Genomic DNA, 19,190 nt, shown 5'->3' with positions numbered 1-19,190 from the left:
CTCCCACACTGTGGGCACTATGATTCTCCAGATCTAGATGCTGGACAGTGGGCACACCCAGACCTCGGCACTCGTGCACACAGCTGGACCTAGATGTTCACATATCCAGCCCTGTACATTCAGACACTTAGAATGGAACATTCACACAGCCAGCCAGCTCTGAGGCTGAATCTAAAATCCTTGCTTTCAAAGGCAAGGTGGGTGTAGCAATATACAGAAAACTGACATCATTTAGTAATTTCAACCTTATACCTGTCTAAACAAAACATTGTGCAGTCAAGGATGGGCATCTGCAAATTTTCTTTCATGTTTCTGGGTCAGTGTTATGGATATGAACTATGAATCCCTGGAGATTTGTATCAAAACAAAGAAACCTAACTTTTAATTCATATAATGAGACCTTTGGTGTTTTGTACATCACATCACAGAATGGCTTTTCGGATTTTGCAGAGGAACAAACTGAACAGAAACGGTGGCTCAATGGTTAGCACTGCTGCTTCAAAACGCTAGGGACACGGGTTCGATTCTCACCCTCAGGTGACTGTCCCTGTGGAGTTTGTACATTTTCTACGTGAGTTGCCTCTCCCAAAGATGGTGCAGGGTTAAGTCGATCGACCATGGAAAATGCGGGGTTTACGAGGTAGGGGTGTGGGTCTGGCTGGGCCGCTTTTCGGAGGGCCGGGGTGGATTTGATGCGCCGAACAGCTCTGCTTCCACACGGTGGGGATTAAATACCAATTTAGGGTGGTACACTAGCTCAGTGGTTAGCACTGCTGCCTCGCAGTGCCAGGGACCTGAGTTTGACTCCAGCCTTGGGTGACCGTCTGCATGGAGTTTGCACATTCTCCCTGCCTCTAAATGTACAGGGCTGGATATGTGAACATCCAGGTCCAGGTGTGTGCATGAGTGCCGAGGTCTGGGTGTACCCACTGTCCAGCATCTAGATCTGGAGAATCATAGAGTGCCCACTGTGTCTGCTCCAGTTTGCTCCCACAGTCCAAAGATGTGCAATTCAAGTGAATTGGCCATGCTAAATTGCCCATAGTAGGGAGTAGGGGAATGGGTCTGGGTGGGTTACTCCTCAGGGGGTCGGTGTGGACTTGTTTTGATGAAGGGCCTGTTTCTGCACTGGAGGGAATCTAATCTAATCAATTTAATGAAATCTTCAACATGAGTAAAAATCCTGAATCTCAAAGAAATTTAATACCTTAAATAAAGTAGTAGAAATTTATTGTTGATTTGCCGTTTATATAACTTTCTGTTTTGATTCGGTCATCATTTCATAAATTTTAAATGATCCATTCATTGTTCTGCAGACAATAAACTTTCAGTTTCTAATTATAAGTGTGTGTGTGTTTTACTGAAAATGTTGGGAAAATACAGAGACTGCGCCAGTAGTAAAGATGGCGCCCAGCGTTCAAATTATCGGAAAAGTGGAGAATCAACAGTGCCAACAAGAAAGATGGCGGCCGCACCGTTTCACTCACCATGGTAACCGGTGCGGTATTTCCGGTTCTACCTTCATTTCCGTTTGGTTTCCATGATCACCGAGGTAGTGGTTCCGAGCCGCTGTTTTTGCTGGAGAGCTGATGGGATTTTACAGGAAATTTATCTTTACCCTTTTTTATTCCGGACGCCGCTGATTCTGGGCTCTGTCTCATCCAAATGGCGCTGGTGCAGATAAAGGACGGGGAATACACAACGACCATCTATAGACTGGTCAGTTTAACACCAGTGTCTCACTCTGTACCCGGGGGACACTGGTCAGTCTGTACCCAGTGGGCAGGGGGCAATGGTCAGTCTGTACCCAGTGGGTAGGGGGCAATGGTCAGTCTGTATCCAGAGGGTAGGGGGCAATGGTCAGTCTGTATCCAGTGGGCAGGGGGCAATGGTCAGTCTGTATCCAGTGGGTAGGGGGCAATGGTCAGTCTGTACCCAGTGGGTAGGGGGCAATGGTCAGTCTGTACCCAGTGGGTAGGGGGCAATGGTCAGTTTGTTTCCAGAGGGTAGGGGGCAATGGTCAGTCTGTATCCAGTGGGCAGGGGGCAATGGTCAGTCTGTATCCAGTGGGCAGGGGGCAATGGTCAGTCTATACCCAGTGGGCAGGGGGCAATGGTCAGTCTATACCCAGTGGGTAGGGGGCAATGGTCAATCTGTATCCAGAGGGTAGGGGGCAATGGTCAGTCTGTATCCAGTGGGCAGGGGGCAGTGGTCAGTCTATACCCAGTGGGCAGGGGGCAGTGGTCAGTCTATACCCAGTGGGCAGGGAGCAGTGGTCAGTCTATACCCAGTGGGCAGGGGGCAGTGGTCAGTCTATACCCAGTGGGCAGGGGGCAGTGGTCAGTCTATACCCAGTGGGCAGGGGGCAGTGGTCAGTCTATACCCAGTGGGCAGGGGCAATTCCTGATGAAGGGCTTTTGCCCAAAACGTCGATTTCGAAGCTCCTTGGATGCTGCCTGAACTGCTGTGCTCTTCCAATATCACTAATCCAGAATCTGGTTTCCAGCATCTGCATTCATTGTTTTTACCTCAATGGCCAGTCTGTACCCAGTGGGCAGGGGGCAGTGGTCAGTCTGTACCCAGACGGTAGGGGACAATGATCAGTCTGTACCCAGTGGGCAGGGGGAAATGGTCAGTCTGTGAGGTAAAAACAATGACTGCAGATGCTGGAAACTAGATTCTGGATTAGAAGAGCCTTTGCCAGAAACATCGATTTTACTGCTCCTCGGATGCTGCCTGAACTGCTGTGCTCTTCCAGCACCACTATTCCAGAAAATGGTCAGTCTATACCCAGTGGGCAGGGGGCAATGGTTGGTCTATACCCAGGGGGCAATGGTCACTCTGTACCCAGGGGGCAATGGTCAGTCTGTACCCAGGGGTAGGGGGCAATGGTCAGTCCGTACAGTGGGCAGGGGGAAATAGTCAGTGTGAATCAGTGGGCAGGGGGCAATGGTCAATCTGTACCCAGTGGGCAGGGGGCAATGGTCAGTCTGTATCCAGTGGGCAGGGGGCAATGGTCAGTCTGTACCCAGTGGGTAGGGGCAATGGTCAGTCTGTACCCAGTGGATAGGGGCAATGGTCAGTCTGTACCCAGTGGGTAGGGGGCAATGGTCAGTCTGTACCCAGTGGGTAGGGGGCAATGGTCAGTCTGTACCCAGTGGGTAGGGGGCAATGGTCAGTCTGTACCCAGTGGGCAGGGGGCAATGGTCAGTCTGTACCCAGTGGATAGGGGCAATGGTCAGTCTGTACCCAGTGGGTAGGGGGACAATGGTCAGTCTGTACCCAGTGGGCAGGGGGCAATGGTCAGTCTGTACCCAGTGGGCAGGGGGACAATGGTCAGTCTGTACCCAGTGGGTAGGGGCAATGGTCAGTCTGTACCCAGTGGATAGGGGCAATGGTCAGTCTGTACCCAGTGGATAGGAATGGTCAGTCTGTACCCAGTGGATAGGGGCAGTGGTCAGTCTGTACCCAGTGGATAGGGGCAATGGTCAGTCTGTACCCAGTGGATAGGAATGGTCAGTCTGTACCCAGGGTGTAATGGTTGGTCTGTAACCAGTGGGTAGGGGACAATGGTCAGTCTGTACCTGGGGATAGGGGGCAATGGTCAGTCTGTACCTAGGGTGTAATGGTCAGTCCATACCCAGTGGGTAGGGGGCAATGGTCAATCTGTACCCAGTGGGTAGGGGACAGTGGTCGGTCTGTACACAGGGGTCAATGGTCAGTCTATACCCAGTGGGTTGGGGTGTGGGGGCAATGGTCAGTCTATACCAAGGGGGAAATGGTCAGTCTGTACCCAGTGAGTAGGGGGGCAATGGTCAGTCTGTACCCAGTGGGCAGGGGGCAATGGTCAGTTTGTAGCCACATAGCAATGGTCAGTCTGTACCTAGGGGTAGGGGGCAATGGTCAGTCTGTACCCAGGGGGCAATGCTCAGTCTGTACCCAGCGTGTAGGGGGGCAATGGTCAGTCTGTACCTGGGGATAGGGGGCAATGGTCAGCCTGTACCTAGTGGGCAGGAGGCAATGGTTAGTCTGTACCCAGGGGGCAATGCTCAGTCTGTACCCAGTGTATAGGGGGGCAATGGTCAGTCTGTACTCCGGGTGTAATGGTCGGTCTGTACCCAGTGGGTAGGGGGGCAATGGTCAATCTGTTCTCTGGGGGCAATGGTCAGTCTGTGCAGAAGACTCAGCAGTAATTCTGTGAAACTAAGCAACTTGACTGATTAATCTCTAATTTGATGATAATGCATTCAAAGTCTAATGTAGCTAATCCTTTGCTACTCAATACCTGTTTGTTCCCTCCAGTGGTAGTGCTGACCTGTTGAGTAATTTCAAAATTTCTGATTTGGTTCTTGATTTTTTTTTTGGTGATTTGTATGACTGTGTAACGCACAACTTTGATTTTAAAAAAACCCAGAAGACTGTTACCAGCAGAATTCACCGATTCCTTGTTTATTGTGATTTGTAGTCTTGGACTCAAATATAAGGATGTGATAAAGTCTGGAGATGGTGCAATCATTGGCCATATTGCTGATGGTGACAAGGAAAGCCACAGGATAGTAAAGATGGTCTGGTCAGTTGGTCAGAAAACTGGATAATGGAATTCATTTCAGCAAGATATTGAATAAGATATTTGCAAAAAGGAAGGGAAACTGAGGATACTGCATAGTGTGGAGGAACAAAGGAATCTCCGAGTGCATGTCTATAGAGCCTTAACATTAGCAAATCAGACTTATAAGCCGGTCAAGTGGCATTTTACATGTTTTCTGAGGTCAAAGTCAGGAAGTGTGGTACTGGAAAGCACAGCCAGTCAGGCAACATCCAAAAAGCAGGAGAGTCGACGTTTCAAGCATAAGCTGTTCATCAGGAAGAGCTCACCATTCCTGATGAAGAGCTTATGCTCAAAAATGTCAACTCTACTCCTCCTCAGATGCTGCCTGACCAGCTATGCTTTTCCAGCACTCTGATCTCTAGCATCTGCAGTGCTCACTTCCTCCAGGTTTTCTGAGGTATTGACTATATGTGCAGGAGGTTATGATTGAGCTGAATCCAATGCTAATGGGACCACAGTTTGAATACTGTGTGCAGTTCTAGTCACCACTAGAATCTGATTGGATTGGATTGGAGAGGGTGTAGAGGAAATTAATGAGAATATTGCTAAGATTGGACATTTTTAACCATTTGGAAAGATTGGATAAATTGGGGTTACTTCTCTTGAAACACGAGGCTGAGGAGTGCCCTCAATTGAGTATATAAAGTAATGAAGTGTCTAGATAGAGTGATAAACAGGTTATCTTGGGGGAAGATGGTGTCAAAAAGCAGGGGACATAGATTTAAAGTCATTGGTTGAAGAAATATTGGGAAGATGAGAAAATGGTTTTATTCCAGGAGGTTATAATGACCTAGCAATCTGTGGTTCAGGCAGAACCTCTTCCCCACATTTGAAAAGCACTCAAACTTCCATTTGATGTGCAGGATTGGTCTGGGTACCACTCCATCAACCAGCATGGATTATGATTGGTCAAATTGCCTTTAGTTTCATGAAATTTCCTCTAATTTCAATGGTTATGGATTTTTAAAGCCAAATTGTGCCTAAATCAATTTGAGTTCTTCACTTGAATAATGAAAGGGACTAATGAAAGTGGTGCTGTTGGTGTGGTGCTTTCAAAAGGTATTTGCTAAAGTGCCAAGAAATAGCAAAATTGAACCCTTTGCATTTAAAGGACAAAGGCAACATAACTGAAATTGTCTGAGACAAAAAGTGCAAAGTATTAAAAAAAAACTTACTTTTCAGATTGGAAGAGAGCATACAATGGCATTCCCCTGATTTTAAGATCACTGTTCATTTAATGTGGACTTGAGGATATGGATAACAAATTCAAAGTTTGCAAGGAGGCAGGGGTAATATCATTGAGCTACTACTCCAGAATCACAGGCGAATGTTCTAATGGCATGGGTTCATATCCCAACATGGCAGATAGTGAAATCCAAATTCAATAAAAATCTAGAATTAAAAAAAAACTACCTTAACAACAATCACTGTCAAAGCCTATCTAGTTCATTAATGTCTTTAAGGGAAGGAAATCTGAGACCATTACCTTGTCTGGTCTGTGACTCCAGTTGAACAACAACTTGGATGACTCTTAACTACTCTCTAGTAATTAGAGATGGGTAATAAGTATTGGTCTATCAAGTAATGCCCACATCCCTTCTGTGTTTTTTTTTGAAAAAAAAATTGTAGCAGACTTCAGGATTGAATGGTGAAGGGAACAAACACATGGCAGACAAGATTTAAAGTTTAAAAAAAAGCATGAATTAAGACATGTTTAGATTAAGGAAAGATGATGAGAGGCAACTTAGAGTAAGTTATATAACTTAAACAGGATTCAGACATGGAGATCCAGGTGTTACAAAGAGAAATCCTTGAAGAGAGCACAACAGACTCAGAAGCTGTTAAAAAGGTGTATGGTTTTGTGCACTGAGTAGAAAAATTGTATGTACAATCTAACTTAGGATATTATGCCCAATCTACCATGTTAGAAAGAATATAGCAATGTTGTTTCCCCCTCCCCATTCAAAGCAAAACACTTGGAGACACAGTGCAGTCTTTCGTCTTTTGTCTTTCGTCTTTCCTGGAGGGAGAGCACAAATGATCACCCACATGCACAGACAGATGAGTTCTCAGTCTTCTCTGGAATAGTAGTTTCTTAATCAATTATATAGTCATTTTACAGGGGGATCATCCAAATAAGGCAACATACATATTGATTGGGTGACCATTATAATCAGTGAACATCAATAGTAAAGATTAAGCCATCTGCTGTTACACAGGAATTTTCTTAACCTTGTTAACTGGCTTCACCTGATTAATACTTTTCACATTGTTTACTGACATTACATACTGATTGCTACCTCATCTTGTTAAATGGCTCTACGTAATAAATGCTTTTCCACCTTGTTAACCCATTACCTTTGCCTTCATCACCCCATTGTTAATTCTAAGTTCTTATCTGATCTGAGTCATGCTCAGCTGAATCTCTTGTATCACAAAACTCAGAACTTAACTCTTTCCCTACCTGCTTATACTCTATACACATTCTCAGCAAGACTTTGGGTTAAGTGCTGAAGCTGTTTGAGATGGTACCTGGGATGAACGCTTTCAGTTATTTGGAGAAGCTGGAAAACTGAATTGTTCACCTTAGAACAGAGAAGGTTAAGAAGAAATTATGTAGATATTCAAAGTGATTATTTTGAGAGAGTAGCTGGAAATATATTTTCATCAGCAGAAAGCTCGGTAAGCAGAGAAACAAATAATATAATTAATAAAAATGTCAAGGAGGAGATGAGGAAATTTATTTCTCTGTAATGCACTGCCTGTAAGTATGTTGGGAGCAGATTGAATGGTAACTCTTAGAAAAGAATTGGATTTGTAATTAGAAAATAATATTTAAAGGGCCAGGGCAAGCGAGAAAGAAAGTTTGACCAATTGGCACTTTTGCCAATAGATAGCCTGCTGCAGAATGGGGTGAATGGTTCCTTCGACGCACTATGATTTTTTGATAATGAAATAGTATTTGTATGTGTTTTTAAATGTTTATTCCATGTTCTCTCCAGTTATACTGTGATTTTTTTTGTCTCTCTTTTTCTTTTTCTAATCTGAAATTCTACTTTGCAAACATTTTTCTGAAGTAATTTGCCTTTCTAACTTCCTTTCTTAGTGCTCATTTTACAGTTATCAGTAACATTTTATTTGAAACATGTATTCATTAGCTGGAACTAATTTTGAAATGATGCTTATGTTGTCCAGACTCAGGTCTCCTGTGGGTGAAGTATTGAGATGAAAATGCTTTTATGGAAGAAAATAGAAGTTATGTTTTCTATTTGTTTGTTAAAAAGCACTAAATTGTTCTCCAGTTGTTGCAGAAAATCATTGCGAACAAAAAATCTTTTTTAGTTTATAATTGATATGTCATCTGAAATGCTCTTAGGTAGTGGCTTGTGCTGTATCTGCTTACAATAGCAAGTATTTCCACTGGTATCTCTAATAGTATCTTTTAATTTTTCAGATTCGAGATGGGAGATATGGAGAAGCCATTCATATACTCAATAATGAACTTCAGAAACATTCAAAAGTAAGTTGCAGTTTGTATTTTTGTTTTAGGTCATGATGGTTATATTTATTTGCAAATAAAACAATGTGCATCTAATTTGAAGAAAATCGAACATTACAAATATTGAAAATAAATTTCTGATAATGCATTAACCTTGGTGAGACTCTTTGCTAACCATTTGCAATGATGCAGAACATCTAAGTTCAATATTGTGGCTGAAAGATCCAGAAGCTTTGACATTAGTTGTCAATAGTTTGTAATTTTATTAATCTGTTTATTATACAAATATATATAAAGGCAAAATTCCTAAGGAAGTTTACCAGAACTTGTAATGGGGTGAAAAACTAAGACTGTTCTCTTCATAACAGTTAAGGTTAAGAAGTTATAGTCATGGAGATGTACAGCATGGAAGCAGACCCTTCAGTCCAACCCATCCATGCCGACCAGATATCCCAACCCAATCTGGTCCCACCTGCCAGCACCCAGCCCATATCCCTCCAAACACTTCCTATTCATATACTCATCCAAATGCCTCTTAAATGTTGCAATTGTGCCAGCCTCCACCACTTCCTCTGGCAGCTCATTCCACACACGTACCACCCTCTGTGTGAAAATGGTGCCCCTTAGGTCTCTTTTATATCTTTCCCGTCTCACCCTAAACCTATGCCCTCTAGTCTGGACTCCCCAACCACAGGGAAAAGACTTTGTTTATTTACACTATCCATGTCACTCATAATCTTATAAACCTCTATAAGGTCACCCCTCAGCCTATGACGCTCCAGGGAAAACAGCCCCAGCTTGTTCAGCCTCTCCCTATAGCTCAAATCCTCCAACCCTGGCAACATCCTTGTAAATCCTTTCTGAACCCTTTCAAGTTTCACAACATCTTTCCGATAGGAAGGAGACCAGAATTGCACGCAATATTCCAACAGTGGCCTAACCAATGTTCTGTACAGCCGCAACATGACCTCCCAACTCCTGTACTCAATACTCTGACCAATAAAGGAAAGCATACCAAACGCCTGCTTCACTATCCTACCTATCTGCGACTCCACTTTCAAGGAGCTATGAACCAGCACTCCAAGGTCTCTTTGTTCAGCAACACTCTCTAGGACCTTACCATTAAGTGTATAAGTCCTGCTAAGATTTGCTTTCCCAAAATGCAGCACCTCGCATTATAAACTCCATCTGCCACTTCTCAGCCCATTGGCCCATCTGGTCAAGATCCTGTTATAATCTGAAGTAGCCCTCTTCGCTATCCAGTACACCTCCAATTTTGGTGTCATCTGCAAACTTACTAACTGTACCTCTTATGCTCACATCCAAATCATTATATAAATGACAAAAAGTAGAGGACCCAGCACCGATCCTTGTGGCACTCCACTGGTCACAGGTCTCCTGTCTGAAAAACAACCCTCCACCACCACCACCCTCTGTTTTCTAGCTTTGAGCCAGTTCTGTATCCAAATGGCTAGTTCTCCCTGTATTCTGTGAGATCTAACCTTGCTAATCAGTCTCCCATGGGGAACCTTGTCGAGCGCTTTACTGAAGTTACCTAATAAGGTTTTTCCAGTTGTTCATATATTTTGGTAGGATAGATGGGTAAAGGAATTTTCACTGGTGAGTAGGTCAATTGCAACTACCATTACTTTGAATCATTGTCAAAAGATCCAGAGGGGAGTCTAGAATTCCTTGCACTTAGTTGTCGGAATCTAAAATCTTCTAAGTGAGAAGGCAGCAAAAGCTGACGTCGCAAATAATTTTAAAGTGGAGTTGGATAGCTACTTAGAGATGTCAAACTTAAGATAGTATGGATAAAAAAAACAGGGTTGTGAGACTAGGCATGATTGCTGTTTCAAATAGCCTGCAGGGACATGACAGGCCAAATGGCTTTTTTTCTGGGCTGGAAGATTTTACAAAAGTCTGATATATTGCAATATTTGAATTCTGTCTGTATCAGCTGTTTTTGCAGAGAAATTAAATGTTTTTTTTGCATAGGTTTGTTGCTTGGTCTTTAACTTGTGTAACAATGGTACAAAAACACAGCACAAGCTTGTTTTACTAAATCAGTCAATGATAGATCAGTGAATAAGAACAAAATATTGCAAATGCTGGAAATAAAAACAGCATGTGCTGGAGAAATGCAGCAGGTCTTACAGTCCCTGTGGAGAGTGAAATAGAATTATCGTTTCGAGTCTAATATGACTGTTCTTCAGAATCAGTATCTTTATGCTCATTCATTGAGCTTATATTACAACATTACAACTAATTGCTTATGTATTGGCCGTCAGTGTTTGAAAATATATTGTTCAAATAAAATAGTTTGCTTGTACAAACTTATTGTTATTATTGTTAAATATTGGTATGCTCTTTTGTTTCCTTTTTATCTATATATAAAAAATTTACATATGAATTGTTTTCAGTCCCGGGCAGCACTCTCTCTACTGGGTTACTGCTACTTTCAGATGCAAGATTTTTCCAATGCTGCAGACTGCTATGAACAATTGGTACAGATTCATCCAGAAGTGGATGACTACAAACTCTATCATGCACAATCCCTTTACAAGGCATGCTTGTATACAGAGGCTATGAAAGCAACATTTCTCATAGATAATCCAGTTTATCAAACGAAGGTAAGATTAGACATACATCATGCTATATGTTTAGACCTTGCACTTCTAAGAAAGTCATTATTTTATTGGGATATTCAAATCTGTATTTTGCCTGATTCAAAGGGAAATTTGTGAAATAGTATTATCAGACCTTGTAGTTACCTGTTTTGGAGTAGTTAACTATATATTAAAAATATATCATCATCATAAGTTACGCTCCTCTGAAGAACAACTTTGTTCTATAATTCTCTATCTTATGCTTTTACCAATTGATGAGGTAAACCTTAACTCTTTGATTCTCACAGTTCTGAGAGAAGAATCCTTGACAAAAAAGGCTAGAAGAAAGGTCATTCTAATTGTTTGAGACGATTCCTTGATCTAATTTTTGGAGCGATAACATAGAGTTAATGTAACTCCAGTTGAATTTGATTTTGTTTTTCTTTCCAATATTGGTGTATGCATACTCCAGAATGATTCCACTCCGATTTGCAGAATATATTTACTTTTTATTTTAAGGAAGCTTTCTTGTACAGTTTTAATATCCAGTGCAAACATGCTGTGGGTTCTTAAAGAAATACATTTATTTGAAGAATATTTACATGTACTTCAGTGCCTGTAATGCAGTCATAGCTCTATTGATTTTTGATTTTGATATTATTTTAACTAAGAATTTTCTATTCTTTAATATCCTGCTTACCACGACTGTTGCCTGCTTATTTAGTGTTTCTATTTTTGGTACCACAATATTGTTATGAATTATTTTTAATCACCTCTTCCTAAATGTTATGAAATACCTCTGAGACAGAGAGGACTTGAATCATCTCTCCCAGAAGTAAGGACACTGCCACTGCACCACAACAGCCCCAGAATGATTGTTATATTTTTGCATATTTTAATGTAATTACTTTGTCTAAGTGGGAAACTTTGTCATTCAGTCTTTGGGCTGAAAAAGTGATTTTTTTCAAAATAAAAAGTTAACCAAAGCAGAAGCCTGGAAATTTAATTGAAGGTTCAGAAATTGCAATGCATAAAAAAATGGCTATTGCTTTTCTTTGCACTTTGCACCATCTCCCTTTTCCTCAGATAATTTCACTACTCTTAAACTTAGCAAAAATTATCCATTAGAAGTAAGCCGCAGAATCTTTAAGATCAGTGGTGGAGCGTTTCCATTTTGGGTTCAATTGGCAATTGAGGTGCAAAACAATTTGCAAAATATTTTGTTTTCTCTTCAGTTTCCCCTCAAACTCAATCGCATATCACCTGTCACACATTCTACCAAATGGGGCTCGGCTACTTAAAAAAAAAAGTAGGTTCTTGTGGCAGAGTAGTAGTGTCCTTACCTCTGAGCTAGGAGGCCTGGGTTCAAGTCCCATCTTATCTAGAGTTTCATAATAACATCCCTGAATAGGTTGATTTAAAATCTGAAATTAGGCAAAATTTCATGGCACTGCTGCCTCACAGCACCAGGGACCCGGGTTCAATTCCAGCCTCTGGCGACTGTCTGTGTGGAGTTTGCACATTCTCCCTGTTTCTGCGTGGGTTACCTCTGTGTGCTCCGGTTTCCTCCCACAATCCAAAAATGTGCAAGTTAGGTGAATTGGACATGCTAACTTGCCCGTAGTGTGCAGGGATGTGTAGGTTGGGTGGTTTAGGGGTAAATGTAGAGTAATAGGGTAGGGGAATGGGTCTGGCTGGGTTACTCTTCGGAGGGTTGATGTGGACTTATTGGGCCAAAGGGCCTGTTTCCACACTATAGGGATTCTATGATCCTGAAATGTAGTTTTGCTTTAAAATATATTCCTTTGTGCATTTGATTATTATAGCTTATAAGTCGTCAATCGCAAAAATAAGCTGATGCCACTCCAGCTCTTGGCAGTAACTTGGTTTTAGCTTCTTGAAAATTGCTTTTAAAATTTGCTAGGTATAGTAGTACCAGTTTCTCTAGTTAAAGAAAAATATATACTAAGCTTGCACAAAAGAACCAAATTAATTATTAGACCTTCCTCAGAAACATGCAAGAAAGTGAATGAGGCAGATGCCGATTTCAGGCACAAATCAAGTTTGTTGCAGAAACTTGATTTGTGCCTGAAATCTGCATCTTTTTGCCTGGTCTTGAGATTTCAGGAGAAGTGCTCGAAAAATACAGCTCAACCAAGTGTAAACTGCATGCCGAACTGTTTTTAGTATCATTAATCATTAAAATTTTACAATGCAAAGCTGATTTTCTAAAGAAAAGTACAGTGATAAATAAAGGAATTCTGATTTCTTAACCAGATGTTGAAATTACAAGCTGCAATTAAATATGGAGAAGAAGACCTTTCAGGAGCAAAAGTAAGGATAGATTCATTCCACTTTACTTTCAAAATGCTCACTGTTTAAAGCAAATCTAGAAATTTAACTTGATCATGTATCTAAACTGTAAATTGTAAATTTATCTTACACACTGATTATGCTAGAAGTTTATGTATTGCCCACATTAAACCGCACGAAATCTACAATAATCAACAAGCAATTAATCTGCATTCTCAGGTACTTCATTAGAAGATGATTACATTTTTATGTCCTAGTCAGTTTCTGCAGTCTTCTTCTGTTCTGGTTTCCTTCCCAAAATACCCTATTTCCTGATTATATCTTGCTGGGAGAGCTCCTGCTTCTGCACCTCTCTCTGTTCACCTTGAAAATCTTCTCAAAACCTTCCTCTTTGATGTAGTTATTGGTCAACCCTCCTCACCTCTTGCTGATTCAGAATCTTATCTCATTATATCTGTTCATAACATGTCATGGGCTTTTCTTTTACATATTAAAGACACAGGGCTAGAGTTGCCATTCAAGTGCTGGTAATATAGGTTTCCTGGGTGGAATCTGCCAAGTCAGTGTTTACCTTGTAGAATTTTTAGTTCTGCCTTGCAAGGTATAACTTATGTTGTGTTTGATTTGATGTTTCACATTGACTTAAGATTTCATTTGAATGGCTCAGGCTATATCTGCAAAGCTGACCACTTAGCTACTAACAACTGGAATATTTGGACAAACTTTCTTAGGCACACAGGTATTGGAAGGCATACTTTAAAAGTGCTTTCACATAAAAAGAAGTCATTTGCAAAGGAGTTGACAAACATGGACTAATTAAACTATTAAATAGGTAAATCCAGCTGTTTCCAACAATGTTTATATAGTGTGACTTGTGTGATTAAATAGCCCAAGATGCTTTGTAAAGGCAGTTATAAAACCAGCCATGTCTGCATAAGTTGTCACTGTGACTCTTGGGGGAGCACTTCCTGCACTTATTTCCCCTACTGCCTTGCTATAAAAAACACTCAAGCAAAGCACAAGTGCATTATATATCCTTGTAATGAAACAAGGAATACCTTTCAGGCAGACAAATCCCTCTTGAAATTCCAATTTTCATCTCCAGAGTTCTCACTTACACAGATGCCTGGCTGTCTCAGAATATCCAGATTCATTAGAAGCTTTTGATGTCCCATTGTGATAGACTGACTTGACTTATAGTGACAAATAACATTCTGGTTTTTAGTTCGTACTGTTTTTGTTATTTGTTTGGGATTATGTGACTTTGTTTGCTATCATTTAGTGAATGAGGATTTCAAATGGGGTTAGCAGTTACAGAGTAAGGTGATTTGAGGTCAGACGGTGAAAAGTTTCATCAAGTGTTTTAGAGAAGGAGAGTAAGGTCAAGAGGCATAAGGACTTGCTGTCAGAGTTGGAAGACAGGTCCATTTGAGGCTCAAACAGTACAGCTCCAGAGTTGATTGAGAGCAGATGACGTTTGTGTACTGGTAGCAAAGTGGTAATTCCACTATAGGGTTCCTGTGGTGCAGTGGTAGTGTCGCTATCTCTGGGCCAAGATACTTGGGTTCAAGTCCGATTTGCTTCAGATGTGTAATAACAACTATGAATGGTTCAAACAGAAAATAGGTGCATAACAAGTAGTAATGTAACTGCACGAGTAATCCAAAGCCCAGACTAATGTTAAAAAGACACTTGTAGCGCCGTAGCATTGTCCTCACCTCTGAGCCAGGATACCTGGCTGGCCATCCCACTAAAGATGGGTAAAAACATCTCTGAACAAGTTGATTAACAATATCTTATAAGAGCTTAGTTCTGATGCAAAACAAGAGAGCTGAGTTCTTTACTAATTAAACAAACCAGTTACAAGCATTGCTCATCAGGGGCAGACGCTGTGATTGGTGGGAGTCTATTTAAACAAAGAACTGAGTTCTTATTCTGTAATGCTGTGGAGTCCATAGACCATGTATAGAGAGGTGTCCACTATGGGATGCATTATTTCCCCCATAAATTCCATTTTGATTTAGTCCCCTCCTCCATCCCCCAGTGGGCAGTATTCGTTATTTGATAGTTAGTTATCTGGTGATTTGGTGTTGGGTGTTTCAATGTAGGAAAATTAGCTGAGTTTTTGTAATTTGGTTAATTTAACAAAAAAACTGAGTTCTTGGCTCTTATCTACAGTTATGAGCATGCCTGGAAATCCTTAAAGAAGGAACATGGGATGTCCACCAGTACCCTCAGAAACTCTGTAGGGAGGTGAGCACCATGGGGCTGAGTGCATTTTTCTCCATTGACTCTATTTTGATTTACACATTTTGGTATTTTTGTTATTGTAGGCTGTGTTGTTTGTTGATTGGATAGTTTGGTGGTGAGTTTCTGTATTTTAAAAAATAACAAAAAATAAACATCACTACTGTTTCTCTCACCTGAGTTTCTGACTATTTCTAACATTTTCTGTATTTGCCCTTGCAGCATCTGCAATGTTTTGCGTTTGTATTCAGAATGGATTAGGTGGTTGAAGTAAGAAGTCATGGAAATAGGTGAACACATTGTCCTGAATCACTTGCTCAAGTGGAGGACAAGTTCTTCATCTCCTAACTGCCCAATCAAACCGACTGTTTCTCTTTTAGTGCTATGTAACTTTTGGTTGACATTATATTAAAAGAGTAAAGTTCAATTCTGTTGATGAAACAGATTATTCCTTATTTTGATGAGAAAGAAGTTGCAGTTTACACAATTATTCATAATCCCTGAATTGTCATTTCTAAAACACATTTTCCTTTATATTTGTGCAATGCGCTGTAACTAAATGTATTTTTGTAGAGTCTTGTGGAGCAGCAGACTACTGATGATCCAGACACTGAGATTAATCTAGGATGTCTGCTCTACAAGGAAGGACACTATGAAGAGGCCTGCAAGAAATTTACCACAGCTATGCAGATTGTGGGCTACAAACCAGGTAAACTGTTCGCAAAAGTTGATGGTTGACTGAGTATTTGTAAAGCTTTTCTTTTGTGAATTGTTTTGAAGTCCTTACAACGCTTCTGTTTTGAGTCTCATGGAATGATACAGCACAGAAGATTGGCATTCAGTCTAAAGTAGGGTTATTCAGTTTATCCCTAACCTCTTTCCTCTTGATCTTGTGTCTTTTCCCTTTAAGTATTTACCCAATTCCTTTTCAGATATTTTAGTGAATCTCTTCCATAACTTTTCAGGCAGTACATTCTAAATGCAACAACTTACAACTTTAAAGAATAATATTTCCTCATGTCACCTCTGACTTTCTTCAGTCACCTTAATTCTGTGACTTCTGGTGACAGATTCTTTTCTCGATTTTTCTTTTTTCTATTTCTTCCAATGTTAAATAATCCTGGACAATGTTATGAATTCTGGTAATTGAGCCGCTTCGGTTTAGATACTTTCTGTTTACTCTTTAAAGGAAATTAGTTTTGATTTACTTTATTTAAAAAAAGTACTACTTATAAAATGCAAACATTCTTATTCATATTCTCAAGTGACTGAAATTCACAGCATGCCAGGGTATAATATTCACTCTGTTGGTTTGAATCTTTTAAGCATCGATTTTAATACAGAATTTTTATGTGATCTTTCCTTATGAAAATAAGAAGCCGCTGGTCATACGGCTCCTTGGGCCGCCTCCACTATTCAATAAGATCTGTTTTGTACTTTGAAGTCCACATTCCCACCTGCCCCCAGTTGCTTTTGGTTCCAATTCCTAACAAAGTTGAGAGAAACTTTAGTTTTTCAATTTAGCCTAAGGAGATTGAAATCCTAAAAATGGGCCAAAGATATGCAGATTAGGTGGATTGTTCATGCTAAAGTATCCTGTAGTATCGAGGGAAATGTTCAGGCTAGGTGGGTTAGCCATTGTTGAAATAGAAAACGTGTAGGGTTATGGAGATGGGGTGTGTCTGGGTGGGATGTGCTTCAGATGGTCAGTGCAGATTTGATGGACTGAATGGCCACCTTCTGCACTGTGTGGTTTCTATACTTAAAAAATTCTGTCTCTATATAGATTTATATACGATATATAGAAAGTATTTGAAAGAAATTGCTGTTAAAGAGAGATTTAATCCTTAAAAAAGATTAAACTTTTAAATTCCACACTAATCAAACTCAATGGATGAAGAGCTTATGCCGAAAACGTCGACTCTCTTGCTCCTCGGATGCTGCCTGACCAGCTGTGCTTTTCCAGCGCCACATTTTTTGACTCTGACTCTCCAGTATCTGGAGTCCTCACTTTCTCCTACACCAAGCAAACTCCCAAGCACTTTGCTCTGTTAATTTTGGTTGTATTGGATTAGATAGCTACAGTGTTTAAAGCAGGCCACAGCTTGCAACTTTGAGATGTATTCTGATTTTGTTTAAATATATCACTGTGCTTTCTTTCAGATTTGACCTACAATATTGCCCTCTGTTATTACAGCATGAAACAGTATGCACCTGCTTTGAAATACATTGCAGAAATAATAGAGCGTGGGATAAGGGAACATCCAGGCAAGATGCTTTATCCAAATTACCTTTTGTTTGTTGTGATCACTAAAACTTATAAATTAAAATATCTGGAATCTCAGCATATCCCTGTTCTGTCAAACCATCATGCCAGGGAATCAACCTGGTTCAGTGAAGGGTGCAGGAAGTCATGCCAGGAGCAGCGCCATAATTAAAAATGTGTTGTCACCTTGGTGAAGTTACAACACTGGACTACATGTACGCCAAAAAGCAAATAGCAAAAGTGATAAATCAGGCAAGCAATTACACAATCAGTGGATCAGAATATAGTTCTACAGTCTTGCCACAATCAGTTGTGAATGGTGATGAGCAATTAACCAACTCAGTGGAGGAGGAGGAGGAAGCTCCTCAATGATGGGAAAACCTGACATGTTAGTGCAAAAACAAAGGCTGAAACATTTACAACCATCTTCAGCTAGAGGTGCCATCTTAGCCACCTACTAGAGATTTCAGCTTCACAGATGCTAGTCTTCAGTCAAAATCAACTGCAGATAATATGAAGAAATGGCCGAAAGAATTGGATGCTACCAAGATTATAGGCCTGTCAGAACTCTGAAAATAGTACTGAAGGCTTGTTCTCTAGAATTAGCTGCATCCAATTCCAAGCTTTTCCAGCAAAGCTATAACTCTTAGAGTATGGAAAATTGGACAAGTTGGAAGCTGTCATCCATAGTGCTATTAAGAGAGACTTATTCAGCAGTATGGGTCGTTCTGCTATAAGGCGACAGTTCTGTTTCTCTGCAACCTTGTACTATAGAAAATCACGTTATGAAAAACCGCTATAGAAAATCGTGCTGTAGAAGATCGGCAATAGAAAATCGCTATACCCATTCACTGAAAGTTTGTGTTATCCAAATGTACACAATCTGTCAATCGCATTATGGCCAATTTACACTGACAAAACACACGTTAGAGCAGAACAACCTGTACCTGCTCAGTGATGCTCAGTTCAAGTTGTTTGGGCCACTCAAATTCTGATCTACAGCTTTGGTTCAAGAATTGGCAAGAAGTGAGGAAGACTGTTCAACACAGGGCTCAAAATACACACAAGGTAGGGGAGGGGGTGGTAGTGAAGGATAAATTTGCCCTGAAAGCCTCTCAAACAACTGGGAAGATCCAAACGTGGGGACAACCAAATTGAAAAAGGTAGTCCCCATATATAGAACGAGGACAACCTCCACTCACCAGTGGTTCACCCCCATCCTTGCTGCACAAACATGAGAAACAACCTTTGATTGGACAAGCAGCAGCAAGCAATTAGGAGACACAAATGCAAGATGTTCCTGAACTTGAAGCTCTACCATCTGACTCAGTTTGGTATCAAGGTGTCCTTATAAAACTGGGGCAACAGCTTCTGTTGATTGCAGCACAAAGGAATGTGTTTGTGTTTGTTGGAGACTAATTAACTCAGCCCCTAGAGAATTGTGAGAGTTCCTTGAGCTAGCATCCCCAGATCCAACCAAATTCTGCTGCTTGGTCAGTGACCTTCCCTCCAAAATAAGGTAAGAAATGGAATGTTTATTGATGTTTGCATAATATTCAGTACCTTTGCAACTCCAGAGATACAGAAACAACCTTTGTCTATATGCAACAATTCCTGGAAATGTTGAGGCTTTGCGTGAAAGTAACA

At 40.8% G+C, this 19,190-nt stretch overlaps 1 protein-coding gene across 1 annotated transcript in view; it reads left to right on the top strand.

The window, feature by feature from the left end:
• The first annotated feature begins 1,541 nt into the window (after positions 1–1,541).
• ift70 (intraflagellar transport 70) overlaps positions 1,542–19,190 on the top strand; it is a 68,536-nt gene continuing 50,887 nt past the window's right edge. The window contains exons 1-6 of the mRNA XM_072559401.1: positions 1,542–1,719; positions 8,064–8,129; positions 10,532–10,741; positions 12,995–13,051; positions 15,851–15,986; positions 17,441–17,545. Of these exons, the coding sequence (XP_072415502.1) occupies positions 1,666–1,719; positions 8,064–8,129; positions 10,532–10,741; positions 12,995–13,051; positions 15,851–15,986; positions 17,441–17,545 (628 nt within the window). The 5' untranslated portion in view covers positions 1,542–1,665. The remainder of the gene's footprint in view (positions 1,720–8,063; positions 8,130–10,531; positions 10,742–12,994; positions 13,052–15,850; positions 15,987–17,440; positions 17,546–19,190) is intronic.

The sequence above is a fragment of the Chiloscyllium punctatum genome, chromosome 40 (genome assembly GCF_047496795.1).
Source record: "Chiloscyllium punctatum isolate Juve2018m chromosome 40, sChiPun1.3, whole genome shotgun sequence".
Classification (NCBI taxonomy): Eukaryota; Metazoa; Chordata; class Chondrichthyes; order Orectolobiformes; family Hemiscylliidae; genus Chiloscyllium; species Chiloscyllium punctatum.
This window is presented reverse-complemented; position numbering and strand designations above follow the sequence as displayed.